This window comes from Carya illinoinensis, chromosome 7 (genome assembly GCF_018687715.1).
Source record: "Carya illinoinensis cultivar Pawnee chromosome 7, C.illinoinensisPawnee_v1, whole genome shotgun sequence".
Taxonomy (NCBI): Eukaryota; Viridiplantae; Streptophyta; class Magnoliopsida; order Fagales; family Juglandaceae; genus Carya; species Carya illinoinensis.
The window spans coordinates 28541238-28567134 of record NC_056758.1 but is presented as its reverse complement, the minus strand read 5'-3'; the positions used below and the strand labels follow the sequence as shown (position 1 = coordinate 28567134).

Here is a 25897-nt window from a genome sequence, read left to right as displayed (position 1 = left end):
TTACTATAATTATATTTATAATATTGATAGTTACTATTCACTAACTTAGACTTTAATTTTTAGTATGCATAATTATTAATAATGTCATACATTTTATATATGGTAATTAATTAATATCAAATAATTTCATTGTACATAAATTATTCATGCCTGCTTGCAACTTCGGTATTTAAAAAAAAATTATCTAATTATTTTAATTAAGTGTAAATACTAGACTATGTATGAATGTATGGTGTATTAACTATTTATATATAATGACATAAATTATCACATGATTTATGATTTATTATTAATTAATAGCACATATTATTTTATATGGTCAATGATAATAAATTAGATAAAAATTACATAGTTAATTTATATAATCACTATATAAAAATAATATATTAAATTATTAAAAACACTTTAAAAAAAATATACATAGGGGTTCGGTCCGATTCAGTTTAGTCCAAAATTAATAGACCCCAAGACATCGGTCCGCATGATATTTTGGGACCGAGACCGACCGGCCCATAATTCAGTTCGGTCTAGTCGTTTTTGCCTGTCCAAATTGAATTATTTACACCTCTACCCACATGTGACAGAGAGTATTAAGAATATAACACAAATAATAAAATCTTTATTTTTGAATGATTTTCTTAGGCCAAACGAATCAATTAAAATAATGATTTTGTATTTTGATCGTAATAGTCGATCTCATTTAGTTAATTAATCGTGACGAGTTCGAGTTTGACTGATCATAAATTACCCCATCGATCGAACTCAACTCATGAACATTAATTGTGTTTGGCAGTCCCATGATTAACCATGTCCATATCCTTTAATTTCTTATATTTGGTGTTTCTCTCTCACTCTCTCTTGCATGCAGATGCGCCCTTATGGGTTCACAATTTATATTGTGCTGCTGTTCACGATCAATAAATATGGGGATTGATTATCTAGTAAAGCGTACTAGGTGCTATGTATAAGATGTTTTGAATGAATTATAGACCCAAAATGATCGAAGGGGAGGCTAAAAAAGAATTAGGGGGTTCTCTAAGATGCATGTAATTTGGAGCTTTGTCATTAGACACATCTATCACATGAATGCAATGCAACTTATGTTGGCAAGTATGTAAATATAGGAGAGAAGAAGATTAAGAAGCTAGCACATAGCAACAAAACATACTAATTAGTCATTATTGTAGAAATTCTACAAGTGAGTACCCTTGTATATAAAGAGAGTAGTACTACTACTTATAGTAACTCTATATATTTATGGAATCCATACCCGTTCACATTTTATTTATGTCATAAAAGGGAAAACAAAAACCTTTGAGTAGTGGAGCCTGCAAGCTCAGATTTCAGATGCCTGTTATAAAGGCTGTAAAGAAATTACTTTTTCTTCCACAGCCATATAGCTTTAACATTCATCAGCAATGGGACTAACTCATTCCGGAGGTGGAGACTCATGGTCTCATTGGCGCCACCAATGAGCTGCTGCCCTATGAAAACAGCAGGAACGCTTGGCTGACAACCTCGTTGCAGCAGTTCCCCCTCAATTTGCTGTCCATTCGACATCTGATCAAGCTCGTACACCGCAGGGTTAGCCCCAAACCCGGTTATGAGTGTCTTGATGGTGTGGCTCATGCAGCAACTGCTCTTGCTGAAAATCACCACTGGTCTTTCACCCACCAAGCTTGCCACAGTATCCATTAATGCCAAAACAGTAATTAGAAGACTGCTGAAATTGTACGTACGTAATGTCGGGCCGGGAGATCTTCTTTTGCAAATGAGTTGTATGTGGTGCTTAGTTGTAGTGAAGAGCTTGAAATACCATGGAGGTCTATTTATAATGCTAAAAGGTGTGTTGTTTTCTAGAATAGAACAACCATACATGCACTAAGAAGGAATAAAATTTTCCAGAAGATATGTGATTGGATTCCCAGATAATTAACCTTATTCATACATGATTACATGATAGAGACCCTCCTTATTTCCATGGAAATGGACTCATAATACGTTGCCAATCAGCCAGTTAACATCTCCAACCATCCTTTTCGGATAAGCCAAGTGCATGCAGTGGTATTGTCGTTTTAATACTTTCAGAGAATAACAAGGTGCAAACATATGCATGCATTTACATGTGTACGTATATATATATATATATATATATTGCCTCATTTAGAGAAGTGCAATTAATATATATTATAGAAAAGGCTAAATTTATGTTCAAGGTACGTCGATCCGTACGTTCAAGATATAATCTAAAGGTCCTAAAATGAGGACGTTTCATCGATTCAACATGCGTACCAGGTATGTTAGATTGTTTTTCCTTCCACCTTTTCCCTTTGATTTTCTCATCAATCATGATCAGTTTTCCTTCGCTTCATAGAAACTCACGTACCTATCTATATTTTTGAAGCATCTGCCAAAGTGATCGATCATAAAGGAAGTCGGGTTTATCTATTTGGAAAGCACTTTTTCTCCCCTTGCAAGATTCGCATTCAGTGTGATGCGGGAAAACCGAAAGCCATGCAATTGAAAGACAAGAAAAAGAGTAAATTGAAAATATAATATGCTTAGAAAAGAAAAGTGATTCGCCCCCAAATAGCACAAAATCTACGTACGTAGAAACCGTACACGATGGAGACAATGATTCCTTGAGAATCCACAAATTATAAATGATGTTGACCCAGCTTCTAACTATTAGAAATCAAAGAAATAACATTATTATCTAATTAATTTGACAGTTAAAATGAAAAATAGATCAGTACATGACAATCTTAATGATATATATAATACTCTTATTATTAGAAATATGACCCATTAATGCATTTATATAATTTAGAGATATAATTTGAAGATATATAATCATGTATCAATTTAGAGATATAAGTACAAGATGCTTGACAATTAGAGAATGTGAATTAGTACTTTATGTTTTTCCTATTTATTTCAACACCATCAATATTAATATTGCACTAATTATTGGAATGATCAATATCATGCTGTAATAAGCAACATGCACAAGGGCGCTGAGGTTGCCTTGAATGTAACCCCTGTCTAAAAGCCCTGGCCTCTACTTGGTGATATAAGTAATAAGAAATGATTTTTACAATTATGGAGTGTAATTATTTTGAAAAATATGAATAAATAGGGGACTCACTTAAAAATAAATTAATTTTTTAATATTGTATTTCACTATTTTTTAAAAGAATTATACGACGCTTACACTTCACGACTATTTCTAACATTACTCGTAAGTAATTATTACTTATAAATTTATAATAATCTTTTGTTATTAATTAGCTAGTGATAATGTAGAACTGGCCGATAAATGCATGGTACAATCGAATATATTGAACCTAACAATATATTGACTAGTTAACTAGTCCTTCTCATGCAGCTTGCATTAATATTTGGCGATGTATGTAAGTACATTTACCTCGATCGTTGCCCTTTTTAAGCCACACCAATTTTGTGGGCCTAGCTAGCTATGATGTCGCATTATTTTAATGTATTATTTGTCGATCAACTATGTTTATAATTAATAGACGTTGGAGCAGCGGGTAAAGAAAGAAAAAAGTAAAAAGCAAGGGGGCGGCGAAAATGATAGAGGTGAAATCCTAAGGGGCATTCATACTTGCAAATTGGCTGGACTTTTTTGCTTGGGCTGGCCCAATGTGTTTTCTTCAATCCATGTGGTTCTTTTGTTTTTAGATGCGTTTTTAGTTTTTTTCTATGTATGTGGTTTTAAAAATAAAAAAAAAATAATATGAAATAGACTATTAGATTTGATGTCCGTTATAGCAGCATAGTCCCGTTCCTTCTTTGGGATGAGTTGGAGAGATAATAATCCTCCTCTTTGGGAGGATGAAGATAGTACTTCTCTTCAGTTGGAAGATGGAGCGTTTAGTTCTGTTTTATAGAGTACTTTTCTTTGTTAGGAGAGAGTTTTTAGAAGTTAAGACAATGTCTATCACAAAAAAATTTGTGTGGGAGTGCTCCGGCCCAGAGTAGATGCGTTAGTTTGGCTTGTAGTCCAGGTTTTTCCTTGTATTGATACTGTAATTTTGGTTCATTAAATGAAATGAAGTCTATTTCTATAAAAAAAAAAAAAAAAAAAAAAAAAAAAAGACGTTGGAGGGTATAAATATAAGGTCTTACATCATGATCATGCATTCATGCATGCCGGCCGCTTGCAAGCATTATAATATAATTAGTCAAGATCCCTTGAGAAACTTAAGGTAATAAGCCTTAATTATGACGATCGAGAGATTATATGGCATGCTTTTGGGTGCATTTTATTATCAATTTTTAGCTAGATTTCGACTTTTTTTTTTACCATAAATATATTATTTACTAATTAAAACACACACACACACACACACATATATATATATATATATATATATAATTCATATAAGAGATATTGGGGACAAAAAAAGAGATAGAGGATAAAAAAGTATGTCTCTAGCTATAAAGTGAATGTGGGGGCAGGGGGTAATGTGAACTTTGGTTGGTGGACCGATGTGCATATATGTGTAGAACAAGATCAGTATAAAGCTGAATGCTAGGACGGTTCCTAGCATCACTTATGGATTAGATCATGGTTCTGAAGTCACTGCTTTAATTTGCTTGTACAAATTATTCACCTCTCTCTCTCTCTCTCTAGCTAGCTAGCTGACAAGGACGGACGTTGACCACTGTTAATTTGTATGCTTCGCCTTTTTATATGCATGCTTTTCTACGAATAAATTGGAAAAACTCCACCAATTTGCAAGTATAGTATATATATATAATAGTCGTTTCAAGCGTGAAACATAATAAATAATTCAAACCACGTGACAATATGGCTCAACTTTAATGCTTTTTCTACGTGGAGGACAGGAACAAAATTCTCCAAAACAATCTTACTTTTTTTTTTATTTTTTTTTTCAAGTATAGAACCTGATATATATGCAACGTCTCTGCAGATATTTAGCAGATCGATGGTGACGTGTACTGATCATGATCTTTGGTAAATATATTATTCTTCTTGTGCTCAAATCCAATTAATTATTCCTCTGCATCCACATGATCGATCTCTAACGTCCAAGATTGATCAAAATCTGCCAGAGCTAGATCAGCAGATGATGAATTAATTCAGTGTCGAAAGTTCCCCATGCATGCAGATCATGTATATATGCTATTGGTTATTGCGTGCATGTATCGAATTAATAATATGTTCATGCATGCGGTAATTATATATAATATATGAGTTCTTCATTATTTCAATCGTCACGATCATCATGTTCAATATCCCGAATCTTCTAGTTTTTGTGCAAGATGTGAGCCTTTATTAATTGGCATGCATGCAAATTACTCATATTAATCTACAGTAGTACTTGGCATCGTGATTTAATTCCTTGTGCACGCGCATCTTCAATTAACTAAAGCAATTATAGCAGCTTGATCATATATATTGATGCTCAACTGATTGATGCGACGTTTGCAGGCCGATTCTTTTGTAGTGCCTCGACGGCTGATTATTTGGCAAGAAGCGTACGTACGTTGGAGGTGATTAGAGTGATCATCAGATCGTGATTAATTAATTATTGCCTGATTCAATCATGACATGATCGTTAATGACCGTACGTAGTACTTGAGATCATGCATATAAATACATGGTCAAGATTAAATATTAACCTAATTTGATATTTTTTTTTATGAGAAATGTCGTTCAAATGCTTTACACAGGACCACGCGTAATGCGTAATGTTAGAAGACATTGGACAAACGACACGTAGTTAGGCACTACGTAAATCTCTGCTGCATATATTTAATTGTATTTTATGTGTATTTACATTTTACACATATCATAAGATTATTAGAGCAAGTTGTTAGGCAGTTATATTTTTTGCTATATATATTTTAACATTTTTTTAATGAACAGTACATAATTTTGAGAATCCAATTGATCATTCTTCTCTGTTGATATTTGCTTCTTTGTTTTTTGTGCATGTTGCCTAGAGCTCTATATCTCTGGATTGTTACATGGTATCGAGAACTATTGATAAGCACCCTGATGGAAGATGAAACCCCTCCACACTCACCATGCCCTCATTCTCCCAGCCCCAATTCTCCCAGCCCTAATTCGCCCATTTTTCCAAATCCTAATTCCCAACTAAACTAGCATACCCATCCCTTATACCTCAATCTCACCAATCCCTCAAACCCTTTTTTTCTTGATCATGGTGATAATCCGGGCATCACCCTCGTTCCTGAACTTCTAACCACTGATAATTATGCCACATGGTCTAGAGCCATGCGACGCGCTCTTCGAGCCAAGAATAAACTTGGCTTCATTTCGGGTACCTCTCTTACAGATCCATTACTTGATTTATGGGAGAGGTGCAACGATATAGTTGTTTCCTAGATCCAGAACTCCATTAGTCCTTCACTTAAATCATCTGTAGTCTTTGTCGATGATGCTAAGGAGATTTGGCAAGACCTGTACGATCGTTTTTCCCAGCAAAATGGTCCACGGATTTTTTAGTTGAAGAAGGATTTAGCCAATCTTCTTCAAGAACGTGATTCTGTAAGCATCTATTATGGTAAGTTGAAATCACTATGGGATGAGCTTTCCATTTATGATCCTTTTCCTACATACACTTGTGGTACTTTAAAAACCCTTATGGATCGTTATCAGAGGGACTGTGTTCTTTAGTTTCTAATGGGACTTAATGAATCATATTCCCCCATTAGAGACCAAATTATGTTGATGGATCCCCTTCCACCCGTTACCAAGGTGTTTTCCCTAATATAGCAACAAGAACGGCATTCTCAACTGACCTCTACTATTCCCTCTACTGAGACCATGGCCCTTGTTGTTAAGAAACCCTTCCCTTCATCCAAATACCCACCCAAACTGAATCCTAACCCCAAGAAGGATAGACCATTTTGCAATCACTGCAAGATTTCTGGCCACTCGATGGAGACCTGTTTTAAGCTTGGTAATGTTGTTGCTCTAGTTTGCTCCCACTGTAACCTCACTGGCCACTATGTTGAAAAATGCTACAAATTAAATGGTTATCCCCTGGCCATAAGTTGCACGCCAAGCAACAGCCCCCTTTTGTTACACTTGCCAATCAGACTTCATATTCTGCTGTTCCTGATGTGGACAATTCTAGTGATGACAGGATTGGTTTGACCAAGCATCAATACCAGCAGCTGCTGTCCTTGCTACAGCCCAAGGATTCTTCAATAGCAGCCTTTGTTTTTTCACTTGGGATCACCATCTCACCCTCATTCCTCTTCTGTTCCTACTTCAAAAATATCTTGTATATATTCTTGTTTTTCTACACACACAGAGAGCACCTCATCTCATTGTTCATCAAGTTCGATTTTGGACACAGGTGCTACAGACCATATGGTCTGCAGCCTTTCATTTTTTACAACCATTTCTTCCATTGTTGCCTACTTCGTTAAGCTTCCAAATGGAAGTTTAGCCCCTGTAACACATATTGGTAATGTTTAATTAGCCAATACCATCATTTTAAAGGATGTTCTCTGCGTCCCATATTTCACTTTCAATTTAATCTCTGCAACTAAGTTGACTCATAGCCTAACTTGTTGCTTGCTATTTTTCTTTCAATATTGCTTCATACAGGACCTGCCTTCTTGGAAAACGATTGGGAAGGGTGAGCTCAAGCATGGTTTATACCATTTCATCTGTTCAGACATTTCTCCTTCTGCCCTTACTCAATCTCTTTTAGCTCACACATCTTTTACTGCACACACTTCTCTCATTAATAATGTCAATCAATCTGACCTATGGCATTTTTGCCTAGGCCATTTATCAGTTATAGGTTAAGAAAGATTTCTGATCCAGTTGTAAGCAAGCATTTTACTGATATTAATGAAACTCCTTGTGCTGTTTGTCCTCCTGTCAAGTTCCACAGATTATTTTTTCCACACAGTGAGCATACTTCATCTAGGATTTTTGAATTAATCTACTGTGACTTATGGGGATCTCATTCCACTATTGCCTATGATGGCTCACGTTATTTCTTAACCATAGTGGATGATTTCTCTCAATCCACTTGGGTTTACTTACTTAATTCCAAAGCTGAAACCAAAACCAGCATTACTTCCTTCTATAATTTGGTGGAAACACAATTTGGACTCAAAATTAAAATATTAAGAAGTGACAATGGTGCTGAGTTTTGTATGACCAATTTTTTCAATGAAAAAGGCATAATTCATCATAAAAGTTGTGTGCAAACCCCTCAACAAAATGACATTGTTGAGAGGAAGCACCAACACTTGCTAAATGTGGCTAGAGCACTACGGTTCCAATCCAATTTGCCTCTTACATACTGGAGTGATTGTATTTTAATAGCCACCTACATCATAAATAGGCTTCCCAGCCCCATTTTACAAAATAAGACTCCATTTGAGATCCTTTTTAATAAAAATCCACAATATGCCCACAAGAAGGTTTTTGGCTCTTTATGTTTTGCAGCCACCCTTTTACATGCTAGAAAAAAATTTGATCCTAGAGGCCGTAGGTGTGTCTTTCTAGGCTACCCTTTTGGCACCAAAGGATACAAATTATTGGATTTATCCACCCACACCATTTTCATTTCAAGAGACGTTATTTTTTATGAGTCCATTTTTCCTTTTCACCAAACATCACAACTCTCATCCACTTCTCCTTCACAATCACCTTTACCTATTTTTCACCCTCACTCTTATACCCCCATTTCTGAACCTCCTCCCAACACCACTTCTTTGCCACCTTCTTCTCTACATCCTACATCATCCCCTACTCTAATTCCATCCCCACCACTTTCTACTACTTCCTCCACTTCACCCACCCTTCTAAATCATTCCCTACCTGTTCTTAGGAGGTCTACCAGAATTTGAACAGCACCACAGTACCTTAAGGACTATCATTGTTCTCAAACCATGCTTGATCCCCCTGCACAATCAATTTTCAGGAATGCACCTGCTCTTAGTGGTAAGTCTTTTTCCTTAAATAATTGCTTATCTTATCATAAATTTAGTCCTACCTTTCTCGCTTTTACTATTTCTATTTATGTCCAAACCAAGCCCACCTCTTATAGACAAGCTTTGAAGGATCTTGGTTGGTGTAAGGCTATGGAAGCTGAGATTGAAGCACTGGAAAATAACCAGACCTGGACACTCACTGAATTACCTTATGGAAAAGAAACCATTGATTGTAAGTAGGTTTACAAAATTAAATTTAAGTTTGATGGAACCGTTGAGAGACTTAAGGCTAGATTAGTAGCCAAAGGATACACACAACAAGAGGGCATAGACTTCCATGAGACCTTCTCCCCTATTGCTAAGTTTGTTACTGTGAGAGGTCTCCTTGCCCTTGCTGCCATCAAAGGATGGCATTTACATCATTTTGATGTTAACAATGCCTTTCTTAATAGTGATTTGCAAGAAGAGATTTACATGAAGAAACCACCCGGGTATACTAAGGGGCAGCCACACCAAGTTTGTAAATTGCTTAAGAGCTTTTATAACGTTAAACAAGCATCAAGACAATGGAATTGCAAGCTTACCTCATCTCTTCTTGAATATGGTTTTATCCAATCAAAAGCTGATTATAGCTTATTCACAAAGCAAGATGGTTCTTCTTTCATTGCCTTATTAGTTTATGTGGATGATATTTTACTTGCTAGTGATTCTCAAGCTTCTATTAATTCCATTAGAACTTTCCTTAATCATAAGTTCAAAATTAAGGACCTTGGCTGCTTTGATACTTTCTTGGCTTAGAGATTGCTAGATCATCCAAAGGCATTTATATTTCTTAAAGGAAGTATGCCTTAGATATTTTGGCAGATTCAGGAATGCTTTGCTACACCCCACTTAAACTTCCTCTTGATGGAAATTTTATACTCAGCAAAACAGAGGGAGTTCCACTCAAAGAACCATGCACTTATAGAAGATTGATTGGTCGGCTCTTATACTTGACTATATTTCAGCCAGACCTATCTTTTGCTGTGCAATTGTTGAGTCAATTCATGGATAAACCCTCCTCTAGTTATTTGGTTGCAGCTAACAAGGTTATAAGATACATTAAAGTAGCTCTTGGACGATGGATTTTACTTTCTTCATCATTCACTTTTCAACTACGTGCATATTGTGACTCAGATTGGGCTTCTTGCCCAGATTCTCGTAGGTCAACCATAGGTCACTGCATCTTTTTTGAAAATTCATTGGTTTCTTGGAAATTCAAGAAACAAAATGTGGTTTCCAGATCTTTTGCTGAAGCAGAATACAAGTCTATGGCCACTACTTGTTCTGAATTACTTTGGCTACGGTATTTACTTCAAGATCTTGGTATTTCACATACTCAAGCTGCTCTTCTACACTGTGATAATCAAGCCGCCCTTTACATTGCTGCTAACCCGGTATTCCATGAAAGGACCAAGCATATCATGCTTGATTGTCAGCTTATTTGAGATCAAATTCAAGCTGGGATTATCTCTATTGCTCATGTGTCTTCTAATAATCAGTTGGCTGACATTTTTACTAAAGATTTACCTTCTTATTTGCTGTACTCACATCTCTCCAAGATGGGAGTAGTCAATCTCTACTCTCCATCTTGAGCGCGGGGGAAGGGGGGGGGGATGGTGTTAGAACACATTGGACAAACAACATGTAGTTTATACACTACGTAAATCTGCTGCTGCATATATTTAATTGTATTTCATTTGTATTTATATTTTACACATGTCATAAGGTTATTAGAGCAAGTTGTTAGGCAGTTATATGTTTTGCTGTATATATTTCAACATTTCTTTAATGAATAGTACACAATTTTGGGAATCCAATTGATCCTTCTTCTCCGTCGATATTTGCTTCTTTGTTTTTTGTGCTTGTTGCCCAGAGCTCCATATCTCTGGATTGTTACATGTACACCATCTACATGATATAAATTGATTGGTAAGATTCAGATTTTAAAATTTATCTTCAAAATCAAATTATGTCATATGAATGATGTGTAATGTAAAGACCTTAAAATAGACTAGTTATTCTTGTCTTGACTGACAATATTACTCATGACCATCATTTGAATTGAATAAAAGGCCCCATCAATGTTCTTTATAGTTAGTAAATGATTTATATAGTTTGAGCGTACTACGCACAGGCCTCACATAATCACTTTTGAAAAAAAGTGGAGTTCAACTAAAGAGACCTACATGAAAAACTTACTTTTTATGATGAGCCCTACATCCTTTTGAAAGGATTGAGTGGGGCAGTTTGCACATGCACCCCAAAACTTTATGGACCTGTTTAGAGAGTGAGATGAGATAAGAATTTTGTGAATACTAGTAAGATAGTTTGTGAATAGTAGTCAGATAATTTGAGTTGAGTATTTCTTGAGTTTTGGAAAAAAAAAAGAAAAAGTTTTATAAAAAATATTATAAAGTTAAAATATTATTAGAATATAGTTTATAATATTATTTTTGTTGACATATATTCTAAACCAGCTTTCTATATGGTACTTGGTGACATTAAAAATGTGCATTTCCTAGATTTTATTTAAGATTGAGAGTTATTTTATACCTCTTACATTAAGTAGCAAATGGTTATTAATGTTCTTGGTAATGTTGCTTAACCAAGGGAATATAAATTATTTAGCCAATTAGGGTTAGGCCAAAAATATGGTATCTCCTGATTATGTAAAGACTTAAGTAGAGGTAAATGACTATAGTAATAACTTGTTTATATGATACATGTGACAAGTAATTGATGAGTGAGAAAACCAGATTTTGTCACTGGTTTCACCACTTTGAGTTGTTTAAAGTCCTTTTCCGAGATAACCAAGGTATTATTCTAATTTGGAAAAGCTTGTTTATGTAATTTGTTAATAACTTTTCAAGGGCATATTTTGATTGGTTAGTTTGTTAGAAGTGAAATATGATTTAACAATATCCTAAGAGGTGAGTCAATGAGACTTTACAGCCATGAGGCAGTTAAGTGAATAACATTAAGTTTGCACTATTTTATTAATGATGCTACTCTATCTTAGTTGTAGATAAATATAGAAGCTATTTTGTTACTTATAAAAAAAGACAGAAGCTATTTTCAGATATACCAAATAGTACTCCAAATTGCTAGATTATATAATGTAAATAGCATGTTACAATACTTTTTTTGTGTTGCATGACAATCATTAGTTTGAATTCTAGATTAAGACAATGATGTGGCAAACTGTAAAGGGGGGAAGGAGGGGACAAGGTGGACACAAAAGAGCACCATCATGTGCATGTAGCACTCTAGATGCACAAGGATTGCCTCTGAGAAGGAATTTGTAAGACAAGGACGACCCACTATCAAATGATTCATCTGAAGCAATAGGAGATACCGGTGTACATGGGCCCATGGATGTAGAACATGTTGAAGAGGGGAATACTACTATAGGTATGGCAGGTTGGTAAAATAAAGTACAAACATTTCTACAATGATGTTCAGATTATAACAATGTGTTGATATATGCACATTGATTAGAGCTATTACTGACTTGTTTTTGGAGATATAGTTCAAACATTAAAGAAATGGAGCCGAGGGCTTGTGAGGAGTACTCAATTTGAACGCCTTCGGAAACTGGGTAACATTCCTTTACTTATCAAGGATGGGCATAGAGGTCCATCGTGCGAGAATACTACCATCTTTACTAGTTGAGTGACGTGGGTTGTTAAAGTATATATTGAAATAAGGCATGCAAGCTAGAGTTGTGTAACTGGGGAGGAGAAGCAAGAGCTGATTGATTGTGTTAGAGTAGTCTCTTATTATATATGCCTTATACCCAATTATATTTGAATTTATCTATATGTTCCATTAATGAAAGTATGTAACATGAACTTTTTCTTAATTTGCAGGCTGAATTTGTGCTAGATTGGATGAAAGACAATCATCGTGAAATGGTGATAACAAATCTGGCCGATAAGTACAATGCATACTATGAATTACACATAGTCTACTTAAAATATGGATCACATGAGGAGGCCCTATTGGTGGGACGTCCATGGAGGACAAACTAGTTTGGGAGTGGCTATGTCAAAGGTGGGCTAGCGGTGCATTCAAGGTAATTAAAAATTAATTGTTTTCTCGCAAAATTGATGCAATTAGTTCTTATCATTTGTGGTTAGGTTTTAGATCAGCTTTAGTAAATTATTTGTGAAAGTTTTTAATTTGTTGATAGCTTCTCACATCTATGAGAGTTGATGTTTTCCTCTTTTAAATTCAAGAGCAATCTCAAATAAACACTAGTAATAGAAAAAAACTAAAGGTGAAACATACATGCAGCAAGAAATCCTTTGTTAGACTTTTGGAAGAGAGGGCAAGAATTATGAGAGCTTAAAAAATATTTATGTTTCTTAAATGTGTTAAGTTTGATGTATAGATGGCTGATTTTGAATGCCAGGACGATGTGACACCGAATCTGGTCGCCTTCTATAAAGAAAAACATTGGTCAAGGCAGAAAGAGAAATTTATCAATGCCATAGTTGAACACAATTATGTGAGAATGTTTCTCATTAATTTTTAATCGATATATATTGAGTCAAATAAGTAGCCTGATTTTCTTTCCTATGATTTCAGAATCTGGTGGTGGAGAAGTTGAATGAGAAAGACCCAGATGAGGAAATTGAAGAAGTGGCTACGAGTATTTTCAAGGACATTTTAGGGTACAAATTTGGTTATGCAAAAGGGTTGGCGCATTCAGTCATTCCCAATCGCTTTCCTTCAATGCAGAAGAACAAAGCATTTGTGTGTTTGGTCAAGGAGAATGAATGGAACAAGACTTGTGCAGAAATGTACAAGTCTAAACTTGACCAAATAATGGGTCAAATGGCTGCTATGCGGAGAAATTTTTCTGAGTATGAGAAATGAATGAAGTTCCAGGTGTCTGAATTGGAGTCAAATAGTGAGTTTCAAAGAGAGACCCAAGGAGATGCTTAGGCATCTATGTTAAGAGAAAAGCCCTACTTTTTTTAAGACCAGAATTTTTATTAATATGGTGGATCTAGGTGGCAGTGTGGGAAGTGTGTGTGGTGGTATTTTGCCACTGGTTTTTGGGATCCCGCTTGCAGAAAGGTTTTATAAGTATCTATTAGTTTTTTTGGGAAAGTTCACCACTTGAATGAATTGCATTGGCATTAATCAAGATTGTATAATGCAGTAAAGTGATTTTACTGAAGCTTGAGAAACTTATGAAGGGGTGATAATCCTCTCCTATTGCATTGGGTATATAATTTGTAGACTTACAATAAACTAATTACAGATTGCAAATTTAAAATACCATCCCTGTTTCTTTGTAGGGTCCACTTTAGCATGATTGCGACCAACATTTTCAAACCATAGCTCATCAAGTTCCAGAACAAATTCATGGGGGAGGCAATATGCAAAGTAGTTGGTGGAGATAATGAACAACTAGCCCACAATTTCATACCAAGTCAAAAGCTAGAAGGAGTAATGATGTGAACCCCAATCGATTTGCTTTGAGACCCAACAACAATATTGAAAAAATAAACCTAAGAAATCCAAACTCAGGTTTATGGATGGAGAATCTAGACCCGATGAGAACTTGTTTCAAAAACCTAGATTATATTAAAATCTAGACCCGTTGAAGAACCCGTCTCAAGAACCTAGATTACAAAGGAGGAACGCCACAAAAGTTTTGATTTACCTTTGATAAGTTCAAAAGTTCAAGAAGAATAAGAGGAGATAACTCAACTCACAATGAAAATTCCTTACAGTCTGTGCTCTCAAATGAGACTACAAGTGGTTTAAATAAACAATTCCCAAAAACGCTAAGTGAAAGTGGCTCGGGTACTGTAGCGTGAATAGTGTCGCACGCAACGCTATAGTAACTTTTGAAACTCTAGTGAGACATAAAACAATAACTTTCCAAATAAACTCTTGGCCAAAATACAAGACCTTCCCAAAAACACCATAGTCTATTAGAAATAAGACATATGTGGGCCAAGTGTCCTCAAGCCTACTTCTTATAAACTAATAATAAAAAGCCTTTAAACAAATTGAAAGTTTTAACAACAACAGACCCTATCTCTAAGTCATGTCTTCCATAACTTGTATCAAGTAGATCAAAACTGGTTCTTCTTCCTTCAAATCCATCTTGAGTGTGAGGCTCTTCCGAGCTATATCCCAAGTGGATTGCACCAATTCTTGCATTGCTTCCTTGATCCTCTTAGCTCTTGATCTTGTAATTGGCCTATCTGGAACTTACAAAGGATCTTTAAGGATAGCTCCACCTTGGTTCCCATCAAGTAAGTTTTCAAGTATTTCAAATATTTGATGATACTTAATAAATGTACTGTGAGTTATCCTAGAAAATGTGTTGCATATGGAAATCATAATATTAACGAGATGGTTTGGTTAAGCCTAAAAATAGGTTGATTAAAGAAGTTTTGGTTTGAGTATGTTTCTTTTCAAAAACTACTGGTGAAAACCACAAATTGTGGCAGTAAAAATGCATAAAGGCAGAAAGTATGTATAAGGGTTTTAGCCATATAAAACCAATTGCTTTTTATATGTGAAAAGATTTGTGGAGGCTTGTATGTTTTATGTGCCAAATGATAATAGAGTACATGGCATTGACATCATGATTTGGCGTTAATCTTGTTAGTAGGTTGTTCAACATATTTGGGAACCACATGGCATAGATGCACCTTACTCTATGGTTGTGTGTGCTTCCTTACTTGCATGTGTCTTAGGGTGTGATAAAGTGGTGGTTTGCACCAAATAAACTTTTTTTTTGTGCAAAAGCAATGTTAATTGTTATTAGGGCCCTATTTTTGTATGATAATGTTGCATATTCTTTGTGTGAATCAAACTTTATCTCCCTTGCTGTAGAGTTGGTCTTATAAGTAGGTAAGATTAGATGTGTATTGGCTAATACAGTTTATAACATCGTTTTTCAAGGTACTTAAGTGTCTCTTAGATATGTGGAGCTGGAAGAGGCTTTGCATCCAGATTTTGTGGACATGAATTGGAGCTTCAACATTAGCTAAGCATGGAATGTTGAGGGAGTTGTGTCTAGAGCCTGCAAAATATCTAAACCATGTAGTTAGACACTTGTATATGTTATGATTTACAATATTACTGTACATTAGTATGCATGTTACCAGTGTCTTCTGTACTTCCCACTTTGATTGCATTGAGGTATTTGCAAATCTTGTATTGACTGGTTAACCCACTGGAATGAACCTAATGATATGTTGTGAATGAATTGTTGTTTGTGTTATTTTTCCTATGGTTTTCAAGACTCACCAATGCACCTAGTATATTGGACATGACAAGAATAGAGCAACATGTGAAAAAGTTGCATTCATATAGACATTCTTTTGCTTATTATTTGGATATTAAATTTCACTTATTATGTATGACTATTATGGATGAAGGCAACTTGTGGGAAAAGATCTTGATTAGGCATTTTCTATCCACAAGTTAATTTTGGTGGAAAAAGCCCTTTACTAATGGTCTGTTGTTGTGATAATATATCTAGCAACAAACGTGTGTGCTTCATAAAAAATGCCTTATATATATATATATATATATGTGTTGCTCATAGTTTAGATTTGTGGAAAATGCCTTCTACCCACTGGTTATGTTCATGGGAGAAGCTATTGCCTGACGTTTATTTCCAGAGAGTCTTTCCATCACTTTTGGTATTACCACTACAAGAAATATAACCTATTCCAGCGATTTTTTAATCGCTGTCAATAAAATTGTTGGGAAATCCACACTTTTGCAGCGATTTAAAAATCGCCGTAGTTTTTAAAGTAAAATCCAGCGAATCAATTGAGGGGTCATTAATTTGAACTTTTACAGTGATAGTCAATCGCTGCAATACATATACATGTTTTCTTAACGCTCAAAACTACGTTGATTTAGACGGGGTGCCAACTCTCAGTACTTTTAATTTTTCCCCCGCCGCCCCCGACCCACCATTTTTCTCCCCACCAAACACATTTCCCCCCAACACCCACTTCGACGGACCCTCGATTGCGAGCACCTGCATTTGGCCCCTTCCCAGCATTTCCGCACAGCGTCACCTCCTCTGTCTTCAGCCATACCTCGTTTTCATTGTCCTATTTTCCCACACTCTTCTCCCTTCCGTTGTTGCTTCTCCATTTTCGACTACCTCCAAAATGAAAAAATCAATTTCCCTTTGTTTCGGCTAGTAACGATGTTGTCCCTACGTTTCCTTCCGTTCCAACTGAGGTTCTGTGCCTCCATTTTATTTCCCAAGTTGAACTTTTGCCCGCAGTCTAGTATAATCGTCATCTGCTCCTTGGAATATTTCCAAGCCGATCAGGTATCTCTTGTTGCCAATTTATTTGTTTTTCCCCCTTCATGCGTAGGTTGCATTGCAAAAGTTGTATTTTTTTTTTTGGTCAATATTTTTGTTTATGCGAAATTGATGTATTAGTTCCTCTGTTTGGTTCAAAATGTTGTGTGTTTGCCTTTTGCGGTTTAAGTGCCGATTTTGGAAACAAGGCTTGGTTTTCTTTGTGTAATACTACTGTTTTTAGTGTTTATATATAGATTTAGATCAAGAGCAAGCTTAAGGTCGAACTGTTTTTTGAACTGTTGCAAAACAACCGTTCAAAATTTGTCCTGAGATTTGAGTTCACAGTTAAAATCCTATAGGAAAATGTACCAAACTACAAGAACAAATATTAATTTGGTAAAGGGGAAAAACCAACTCTTACATATTATGCCAGAATGAATTTCGTATATTAAACGCCTAAAAGGAAAAAATAGGCCAACTTCAGGTAGGGATAGCTCATATAAGTGACAAATTGATAGATTTTAAAAACTGTTTCAGATTTATTAGACTACTAACTTCTTCATATTTTTCTAATTTTACAAGATCATAAAAGTTGATTTCTAGTTATTTTAGTTAGGATCAATATTAAATATATCTTAACTATATTTTTGTTTATAAGTCTTGCATAGTCTCAGTGAAAACCTTAATAAATCATTATTAAAAAATAAAAATATTCTTATATAGGAAGTCCACGGAGGAGAATATGAATAAAAATACTCTCATGAATGACCTTAAGCTTGAAATATACATGAATCTACCCATTTCATTATATTAAAACCATCTCAACTAAAACCTACCTATCCTTCCCCCAAAATAAAATGTTCACAACTGTTTCTTTCAGCTTGATTCTTATTGGAAATGGGGTCTTAGAATAGTACTGATCATATTTTAAATTTACCAAAGAGATCATATTATATATAACTACTGTAGGCTGGTGAAGAAAAGAGAGGTGATGGTACTCATCATCAACCTGTTAAAAAGTTTGTGTTGATTATGGAGCAAAAGAAAAAGATCAATGCAATATAAGTTGTGCCAAGTAATTAAAGATGGTTCCTTTCTCCATCTCACAGCTGGTGTTTTATTAAAGCTGATCTTCCTAATATTGATAGTGATTGGTATAAGGTGGCCAATGAATTACCTGTGCATCTTCTTTAATTTATGTGCCTCAAGTACTGAATTAATGTTTTAGTAATGGTTTGTATTATCTGTCTTGTCTGATCTCATCACAGAAAAAAATAAATAAAAACTGGTTTGTATTATTCCTTGTTTTTAATTAAGAATATCCATCGACCACTTATCCTTTCATTGTGCTTATATCAAAGAAATTAGGTTCCTTACACACCAAGTGATGAATAAGGCAATCAGCATCTATATTGTTTTTTAATTAGCAGGCAAAGAATGACTAATGGATCGTTCTTAATCAGTCAATAAATAACTTTAAAAAATACTAAACACAAGATATAAGTAAAGCAAAAAGTCTTAGTTTCTGGGCAACCACATCCCCATGTTACACATCCAATCCATTTTTCCTTTATGAATATCATTTCAATTAAGTACTCATTATGACCTTTTTTAAACCAGATGCATGAAAAAAGATCCAAGGTTGAGAATGAGATGTCTCTCCATTGCTAGCTGCACCAATAACAGCTTTCTATTTAGTTATTTGTAATTAATTATCTATGTATTTGTCTCTTTTTCTGCATGAATATTTAAAGTGAAAGAGGTGCATGGTCTTGTCAACAAGACTAAGGAACCGCTGTACTGCTATATATATACATACCTTTCCCCTGCATCCTGTCCTATATGGCACCTTTATATTGTACTGAAACTGTGATGGCAGCACTGTAGTATCATGTGACACTGGATCTGATATATTTCTCTTCACAGATGGAATCTATCTGATGGAAGTTGATCGAGTTCTTAGACTGCCAAACTACTTTGCTGGGAAAAGAAGTATGAGAATGGTGAAATTGCCATTTGGAGGAAGAGGTTAAATGCTGATTCATGTCGTGGCAGAAAAGATGATTTGCAGACTCCTCTTTACAAGTCTGTTGAAGCAGATAATGTCTGGTATGCATGTGTTTAGAAAACAAAATGTTGGAGTTCATCCAAGTTTATATTAATCCATTATATATGTTTTGGGAGTAACCCAGGTTTCACCACCACCCAAATTAATGACCTTGGATTTAGGGTACAAGACCTTTTTGGTCTCTATAATTTATAGCTAGTTTCAATCCAGTCAAATTTACAAAATTAAAAAAGTAAATCCTTTAAAATTGTTGCAGTGTCATCCTCTGATCAATAAAACTTACTGCGTTTCATGATTATTGTTGAAGTTGTATGGTAGACTATTGTTGCAGGGAAAAAAAATCAATAAATGGCCATAGCAGTAACTTATAAGAAGTTTTAAATTCTGCCCTCATCTGGTTTTTCCTCTTTAGTTGTCTGTTTCTTCTTCTTTTGTTGTCCTTTTAGAAGATGGACATTTTTTGAAATTTTACATTCCATCTAGTCTTCCGATGTACTATGTTTGGCAAAAAAAAAGCCATATCAGCAAGTTTAAAAGAGTGAAGTATATCATTGTAATGAGTTTGAAATGTCGAGGATTTGATTTTAATTTTTAAATTTTAGGTACTAAATTGAAACAAACTAGAAATTATAAGGACAAAAGATGTCAAATTAGATAATGTCTAGTATGCATGCTTTTAGAGCATTGCCTTAAAAAAAATTGATGGTAACTCAGGTTTTACCATCATCCAAACAAATAACATCTGTATTGTTAACCTAGCAATGTACACTGCTATATTTTCTTTTGAGTTATTTAATGTTATTATGTTTTATATTTTGATTCCACCTAAGAAGATGCTATGTATTTCATACAGGTATGAGAAAATGGAGGCATGCATAACTCCATACCCTGTGGTCAGTAGTCCAGATGAAGTTGCTGGTGGGGAATTGAAGGCCTTTCCAGAAAGGCTTTATTCTGTTCCTCCTAGAATTTCTAGTGGATCTGTTCCTGGAGTTTCTGTTGAGACATACCAGGAGGACAACAGTAAATGGAAGAAACATGTGAAAGCTTATAAGAAGATTAATAAACTCATTGACTCTGGAAGGTATCGCAACATCATGGACATGAATGCTGGTTTAGGAAGTTTTGCTGCTGCACTTGAATCTCCCAAATTGTGGGTCATGAATGTTGTGCCCACTATATCTTAGAAAAATACATTGGGTGTCATATATGAGCGAGGATTGATTGGCATCTATCATGACTGGTACAACTTTCCCAGCTTTCTGCTTCTGTTTGATCATTTCAGCTTTGAATAATCATTTTTGCCTACTTACTCATTTTGTAATTACTTTTTGCCCTAGTATCTTTGCTTTTGTTTTGCTTGTAAAAAATATAAATTCGCTTTTGTTCTAAATGTATATGGTTTTTGTAGTACTTACTAGAAAATGTTTACTTGCTTATGGTGATCTGTTTAACTACATGTTCAGATTGGCCCATCTTGTGTAGGGTTATAAATCCACTAATATGTGCCTACTACTGTGGAGTTGTCTAGATCTAGGAGAATGATCTATATTCATGCATATAGATTTTGATGAATTTACAAGATATAATAAGTTGATTTAATTATATGATAAGGATGTTGTGTGTTTTAGGCTATAACAGCCATATAGGTTCAACTGTATTATATATTTTTTTTATTTTTTAAAATACTATTTGCGGCGATTAAATGTCGCCGGAAAAGGCCATTTTTTCGCGGAGAATAGGCTGATAAAACTGCAAAGGATATTTAATGGCGGCGATTCAAAAATCGCTGGGAAATCCTTTGGCAGTGATTTTTGAATCGCTGGCAAATGAATTTAATAACCGAAAGACATTTGCCAGCGAATAAAAAATCGCTGGCAAATCCTTTCCCAGCGATTTTCTAATCGCTGGGAAAAGAATTTAATAACCGAAAGTCATTTGCCAGCGATTCAAAAATCGCTGGGAAAGGATTTGGCAGCGATTTTCTAATCGCTGGCAAATGACTTTCTGTTTTTAAATTCCTTTGCCAGCAATTCAAAAATCGCTGGCAAAGGATTTGGCAGCGATTTTGTAATCGCTGGCAAATGACTTTCTGTTTTTAAATTTCTTTGCCGGCGAGTCAAAACTTGCTGGGAAATCCGTTAGTTTTAGCGGCAATTTTTTAGTTTCCGCCGCAGTATATCGGAAATGGCTGAATAGTACCGGCGAATATGCAGCGATTTTGTAATCGCCGGTATATGTATTTGGCGGGGATTTTTCCACTTTTCAAATCGCCGGGAAAAGTGCAATCTGTTGTAGTGTACCCACCAATGCAATTCGTGGAAACATGTTGTATTTCTTACCATGAATTGATATCTCATGGAGTATTTTTGGCAAGGCTTTCTTCCGTTAGTATAGTCCTAGTTTATTTCTTGGAAAAAATTGCTTCCCTCCCCCCCCCCCCCCCCCCCAAAAAAAAAAAAAAAACTGAATTAGACCTTTCATGAGAAAATATACCTAAAGTCCTCAGTTTTAAGTCCCGAGCCACCCACACAACCATTTGGTCAGTAAAGACTTTTTCTCACAAAATCCACATCTTTTCCGACAACACACCCTCTTGTAATAGGATTTGAAAAAGTTAAACTGTTTTTTATTTTTTATTTAAAAGTTTGAGAAATTTGTAATGATTATTTTAAAAATTTTGTATTTGAATTATAATTGAGAAGGAGCAGATGCCCGGATGAGATGAGATAAGAATTTTGGGATGAGATCTATTATATAGTTTTACTCATTCTTATAATTAATAGCTAGTCTGTATTTTATACTCTCATTTTTCCTCCCAAAAGCATGCTCTTTCAGAGCAATTTTTTAATTCTAAGTTTTGCATGATGTTTATTCCCAAAAATAGAATTCTTATCTTTTTGAACAAAATAATAAAATAAAGATTTATATTTTGGTTTGCTTTTGTTAGTGCACAACGTAACCGAACAATAAGTTTTTTGAGCTGCATTGTATATATGATCTTGGAGATCGTTGAATTTCTTATGAAATGTCCCAAAAGAGACATATATATCATGACATTCGTTCAATAATACACGGTGAATCAATTAGGCCGGCGCGGGTGTATATGATTACTAAGTTCCAAAATAGGCTTGATTTTTCGAAACACACACACACACATATATATAGTTGATGATCAAAAGTTCTGGTTTTCCCATATGAAATGAACGTAGGGCTGGTACGTGTGGGATTAAGGAGTAAGGTTCCCATTTGGCCGACTTCAATCAAATAAAGGACAAAGGCAATGATCACATGACAACTTTAGTTGAACCTGGCAACATATATATAGCTGGTTTGGGCCCAGATCATGCTGCGCTAACTCTTGTATTCGCAGTGGTTTTAGTAAACTAGCTGCAGGCTCAGGCCGCTCAGCCAAGGAAACACCAAACTAGTGATCATGCACGAATCCAATTATTGGTGATTCAGCGGAAATACAATCAAGAAAAGACCAAATTAGCTAGCTAGCTTGATTTGGTCTCCGCTTGCTCGACATTTTTCAGTTAAGGCCATCTATCTAATTAAGGTTATCTTTCAAAGGTAAATCATTCATGTGTTAATCGTGTATGGTCGCTTGTTTCTTTGCATTTCTAGTTGCGCAAACTTCAAAATGGTTTGCACAGAACATGCAGTACGTACTACCGGCCAGTACTATTAATTAATCCAGATTATCAGAAGAAGCTGCAAATGTTTTGGCCGGTGAAAGATTCACATGCATTTTTATGCTAGCTATAATATTCTATGTCAAACATTTCTCAGAACGAACTTGAACAAAAAGGAGTTTAACACTTAATAACTAATATGACCAAAAGCTAGCACTTGAAAGACCGACACAAAAATAAAAATCGGTAACCTCTCATCATGAGTAGTAGTAGTACTTCACGTTTCCTCTTGCAAAAAGTGGAAATCCCTTATTCAGATCGATCTATATATATATATATATATTAATTACGCTTCATTTCCTTGCTGGCCTTTAGAGAAATATAGCTCCAGCCCTTCTAAGCAAGGGGACAAGCTCGCTCCTGAGGTTGAGACTCATGACCTCTCTTGTACCACCAATGAAAGTTTGCCCTATGAACACTGCAGGTAGCTGACACCCCCTTTCTGACAGTGCCCTTTCAATCTGCTGTCCATTTGGGATCCCACCCACATCATAAACTGCAGGATTAGCCCCAAAGCCAGCTATAAGAGATTTGATCGAGTGGCTCATGCAAGAACAGGAGCTTTTGCTGAAGATGACAACAGGCTTCTCGGCCACCAGCCTCGTCACTACATCCATTACTAATTAACTTGATATGAAAATTGATGAGGGAAATGTCGGAAATATATTTGAGTTTTGTATTGAAGGTAGCTTGTGATGATCAAGTGAGTCAAGTACTCAAGGCTTTGCTCTGAGGAACTTCAGCTCCATCGTTGGGTCATTTATAATGGCAATATTAAGTCATGAGTGGGTTGAGATTCATTGTTTTCCGGATAGAATAACAACGATCGACCGAAAGAGCATATATATAACAATATTCCTAAAGATAAGCCTTTGGAAATTATGCTTTTAGATTTCTTAATTAAGTACTCTCATGATCTGACCCGCGTATTGGAGTGTGGAAATTACAAGTTGCCTAGCAAGTAATTACCAGCGTGTTCATCATGTGTCTAAGTAGAACTCTAACCATCTATCATTTTTGTCCTGATCGATCAGGTTACCGTTGTCACATTAAAATGGCAAGAATTAATCTACTTACATATATTATAAAGGTGATACGTACTAGGAAATAGATATTTTTAGATTCCAAGTATATTGCTGTGGGGAACAAACATGCATGATTGTATGTACACTACAAGAAAAATGACTATACTATTTGTAAAGGATTATATGCGACAGGAATGATTATTTACGACTAAAATAAACTCATTTTTATAGAAAATAATCATTTTTATAAAAAATTATTCGCCACCAGTTTTCTTATAGTATATATATTGCATGCATATATAAATATATCAGACAATACTTGGAATATATTGTATTGGTTTTTCTGGAGCATAGAAATGATTTTCCATGCAGAAAACGTTTAATCGTGATCAGCCTGCAGTGACATGTACACGGGTTATATTATATAAAAACGATCGAAGTTTTTGAAATTAAGATAGGTCGGTCATTTTGGCAATTTTATATATATATATATATATATATTTAACTCGATCCTGGCCTTTTGATCAGCAATGTTTTCACATATATAAGATCTTTCTGTGTTTTGGAGCATATAATATCTGGGATTGAAGAATGAATGAAGTTGGATTTATATCCCATATTGGATTTTTCCACTGATCAACAAGATTGGCATCTAGTTCGATCAGTCGGAAAGAAAAGAAAATTAAAACCGTACAAAGAGAATAAAACGAGATCATGATAGAAATATATATATATATTTATATATATAGAAAGAAATATAATACGTAATAAAGTTATAGGATCGATCTGCTCCTTCACGCTGAGAGATTAATAATGAAAATCCATGTATATATATATATATATATATATTGGCCGTACCAAAAGGCCGAGAGACCAAGCTGCTAGATAAGGTAGAAGATACCGGCCTAGCCTTACAGAACCAGTACCATGCACACATTATATATTACCTATTTTTCACATGCCCAGATTCGGAACTATTAATATATTCGCCTCATGAATAGAGCACAAGTTGGTCCGTACTAGTGCATATATGCGCGCAGCATGCATTATTATATATATACTTCTAGAAAAAAACACTATATTCTGATTGTGTGCATGCATGCGATGCTATACTTTATATATATATATATATATATATTGTTTTTCCAATTTTTGTGTATTGACGTTTAACTAGGTCATTGCACTGAAATATTTTGTTATTTATGCCGACAAAACCACAGTGCTTGTGGAATAATTCAAAGTAGATCAGCAACGTGTCATCTCATTATTTTAAGAGAAATACTTTAACCATAAATGTATAACACAAAAGTAATCATACAAATTGATATGACTTCATGTGGTTCATCGATTATAAAGTTACTTTTATTATAAAGTAGATATAACGGATAACATGAAACCACGTCAGTTTTTAAGATTATTTTTGTGAAATCTCTTTATAGTTATAGCAATCCTCTTATTTTAAATAGTGACCACCCACTACCTGCGTTTGGTTGTGCCGGTAAATAAATGCCATTAATTGCTTAACAACATTTATTTTGATTGTTGCTAGTGCTTATCAAATGCTGGCAAATCACTGCCTTTTTTTTTTCTTAAATTTTTTTAGTGATTGCAAGATAAGTATCCAGCTTAATTATATCGCTTTCAAGAGATAATCCAATATCATGCATGTTTTTTTTTTTTAATAGAAACAAACATCTTCATTGAGATAAAAACTATTACAGACATTTATCAAACCATAATATTTGAGAAAGAAAGTCTGTAATACAATCCCACCACATTTCAA

The 25897-nt window shown here is 35.0% G+C and overlaps 3 protein-coding genes and 1 long non-coding RNA gene across 4 annotated transcripts; 2 read left to right on the top strand and 2 right to left on the bottom strand.

Moving 5' to 3' along the window:
• Positions 1-1152: 1152 nt before the first annotated feature.
• LOC122316885 (monothiol glutaredoxin-S6-like) lies at positions 1153-1812 on the bottom strand. Its single transcript, XM_043133715.1, has one exon. The coding sequence runs from the start codon at positions 1693-1695 to the stop codon at positions 1375-1377; it is 321 nt and encodes a 106-aa protein (XP_042989649.1). The 5' UTR covers positions 1696-1812; the 3' UTR covers positions 1153-1374.
• A 4130-nt stretch (positions 1813-5942) lies between these two features.
• Positions 5943-7910, top strand: LOC122317485. Its single transcript, XR_006244485.1, has 2 exons — positions 5943-6578; positions 7634-7910. It is a non-coding gene; the product is annotated as an uncharacterized LOC122317485 (long non-coding RNA).
• Positions 7911-12894: 4984 nt separating this feature from the next.
• On the top strand, positions 12895-14439 carry LOC122315171. Its single transcript, XM_043130962.1, has 3 exons — positions 12895-13093; positions 13433-13528; positions 13609-14439. Exons 1-3 carry the CDS (start codon positions 13034-13036, stop codon positions 13897-13899), a joined length of 447 nt encoding a protein of 148 aa, XP_042986896.1. The 5' UTR covers positions 12895-13033; the 3' UTR covers positions 13900-14439.
• Positions 14440-23193: 8754 nt separating this feature from the next.
• LOC122317112 (monothiol glutaredoxin-S1-like) lies at positions 23194-23885 on the bottom strand. Its single transcript, XM_043134037.1, has one exon. It carries the CDS (start codon positions 23704-23706, stop codon positions 23401-23403), a length of 306 nt encoding a protein of 101 aa, XP_042989971.1. The 5' UTR covers positions 23707-23885; the 3' UTR covers positions 23194-23400.
• Positions 23886-25897: the final 2012 nt, after the last annotated feature.

Coding starts and splice junctions, on each gene's coding strand:
- LOC122316885 (XM_043133715.1), bottom strand. CDS start 1,695: ATGGATACTGTGGCAAGCTTGGTGGGTGAAAGACCAGTGGTGATTTTC.
- LOC122315171 (XM_043130962.1), top strand. CDS start 13,034: ATGGAGGACAAACTAGTTTGGGAGTGGCTATGTCAAAGGTGGGCTAGC. Junction 13,094..13,432: donor GGGCTAGCGGTGCATTCAAG/GTAATTAAAAAT, acceptor TTTGAATGCCAG/GACGATGTGACACCGAATCT. Junction 13,529..13,608: donor CCATAGTTGAACACAATTAT/GTGAGAATGTTT, acceptor CTATGATTTCAG/AATCTGGTGGTGGAGAAGTT.
- LOC122317112 (XM_043134037.1), bottom strand. CDS start 23,706: ATGGATGTAGTGACGAGGCTGGTGGCCGAGAAGCCTGTTGTCATCTTC.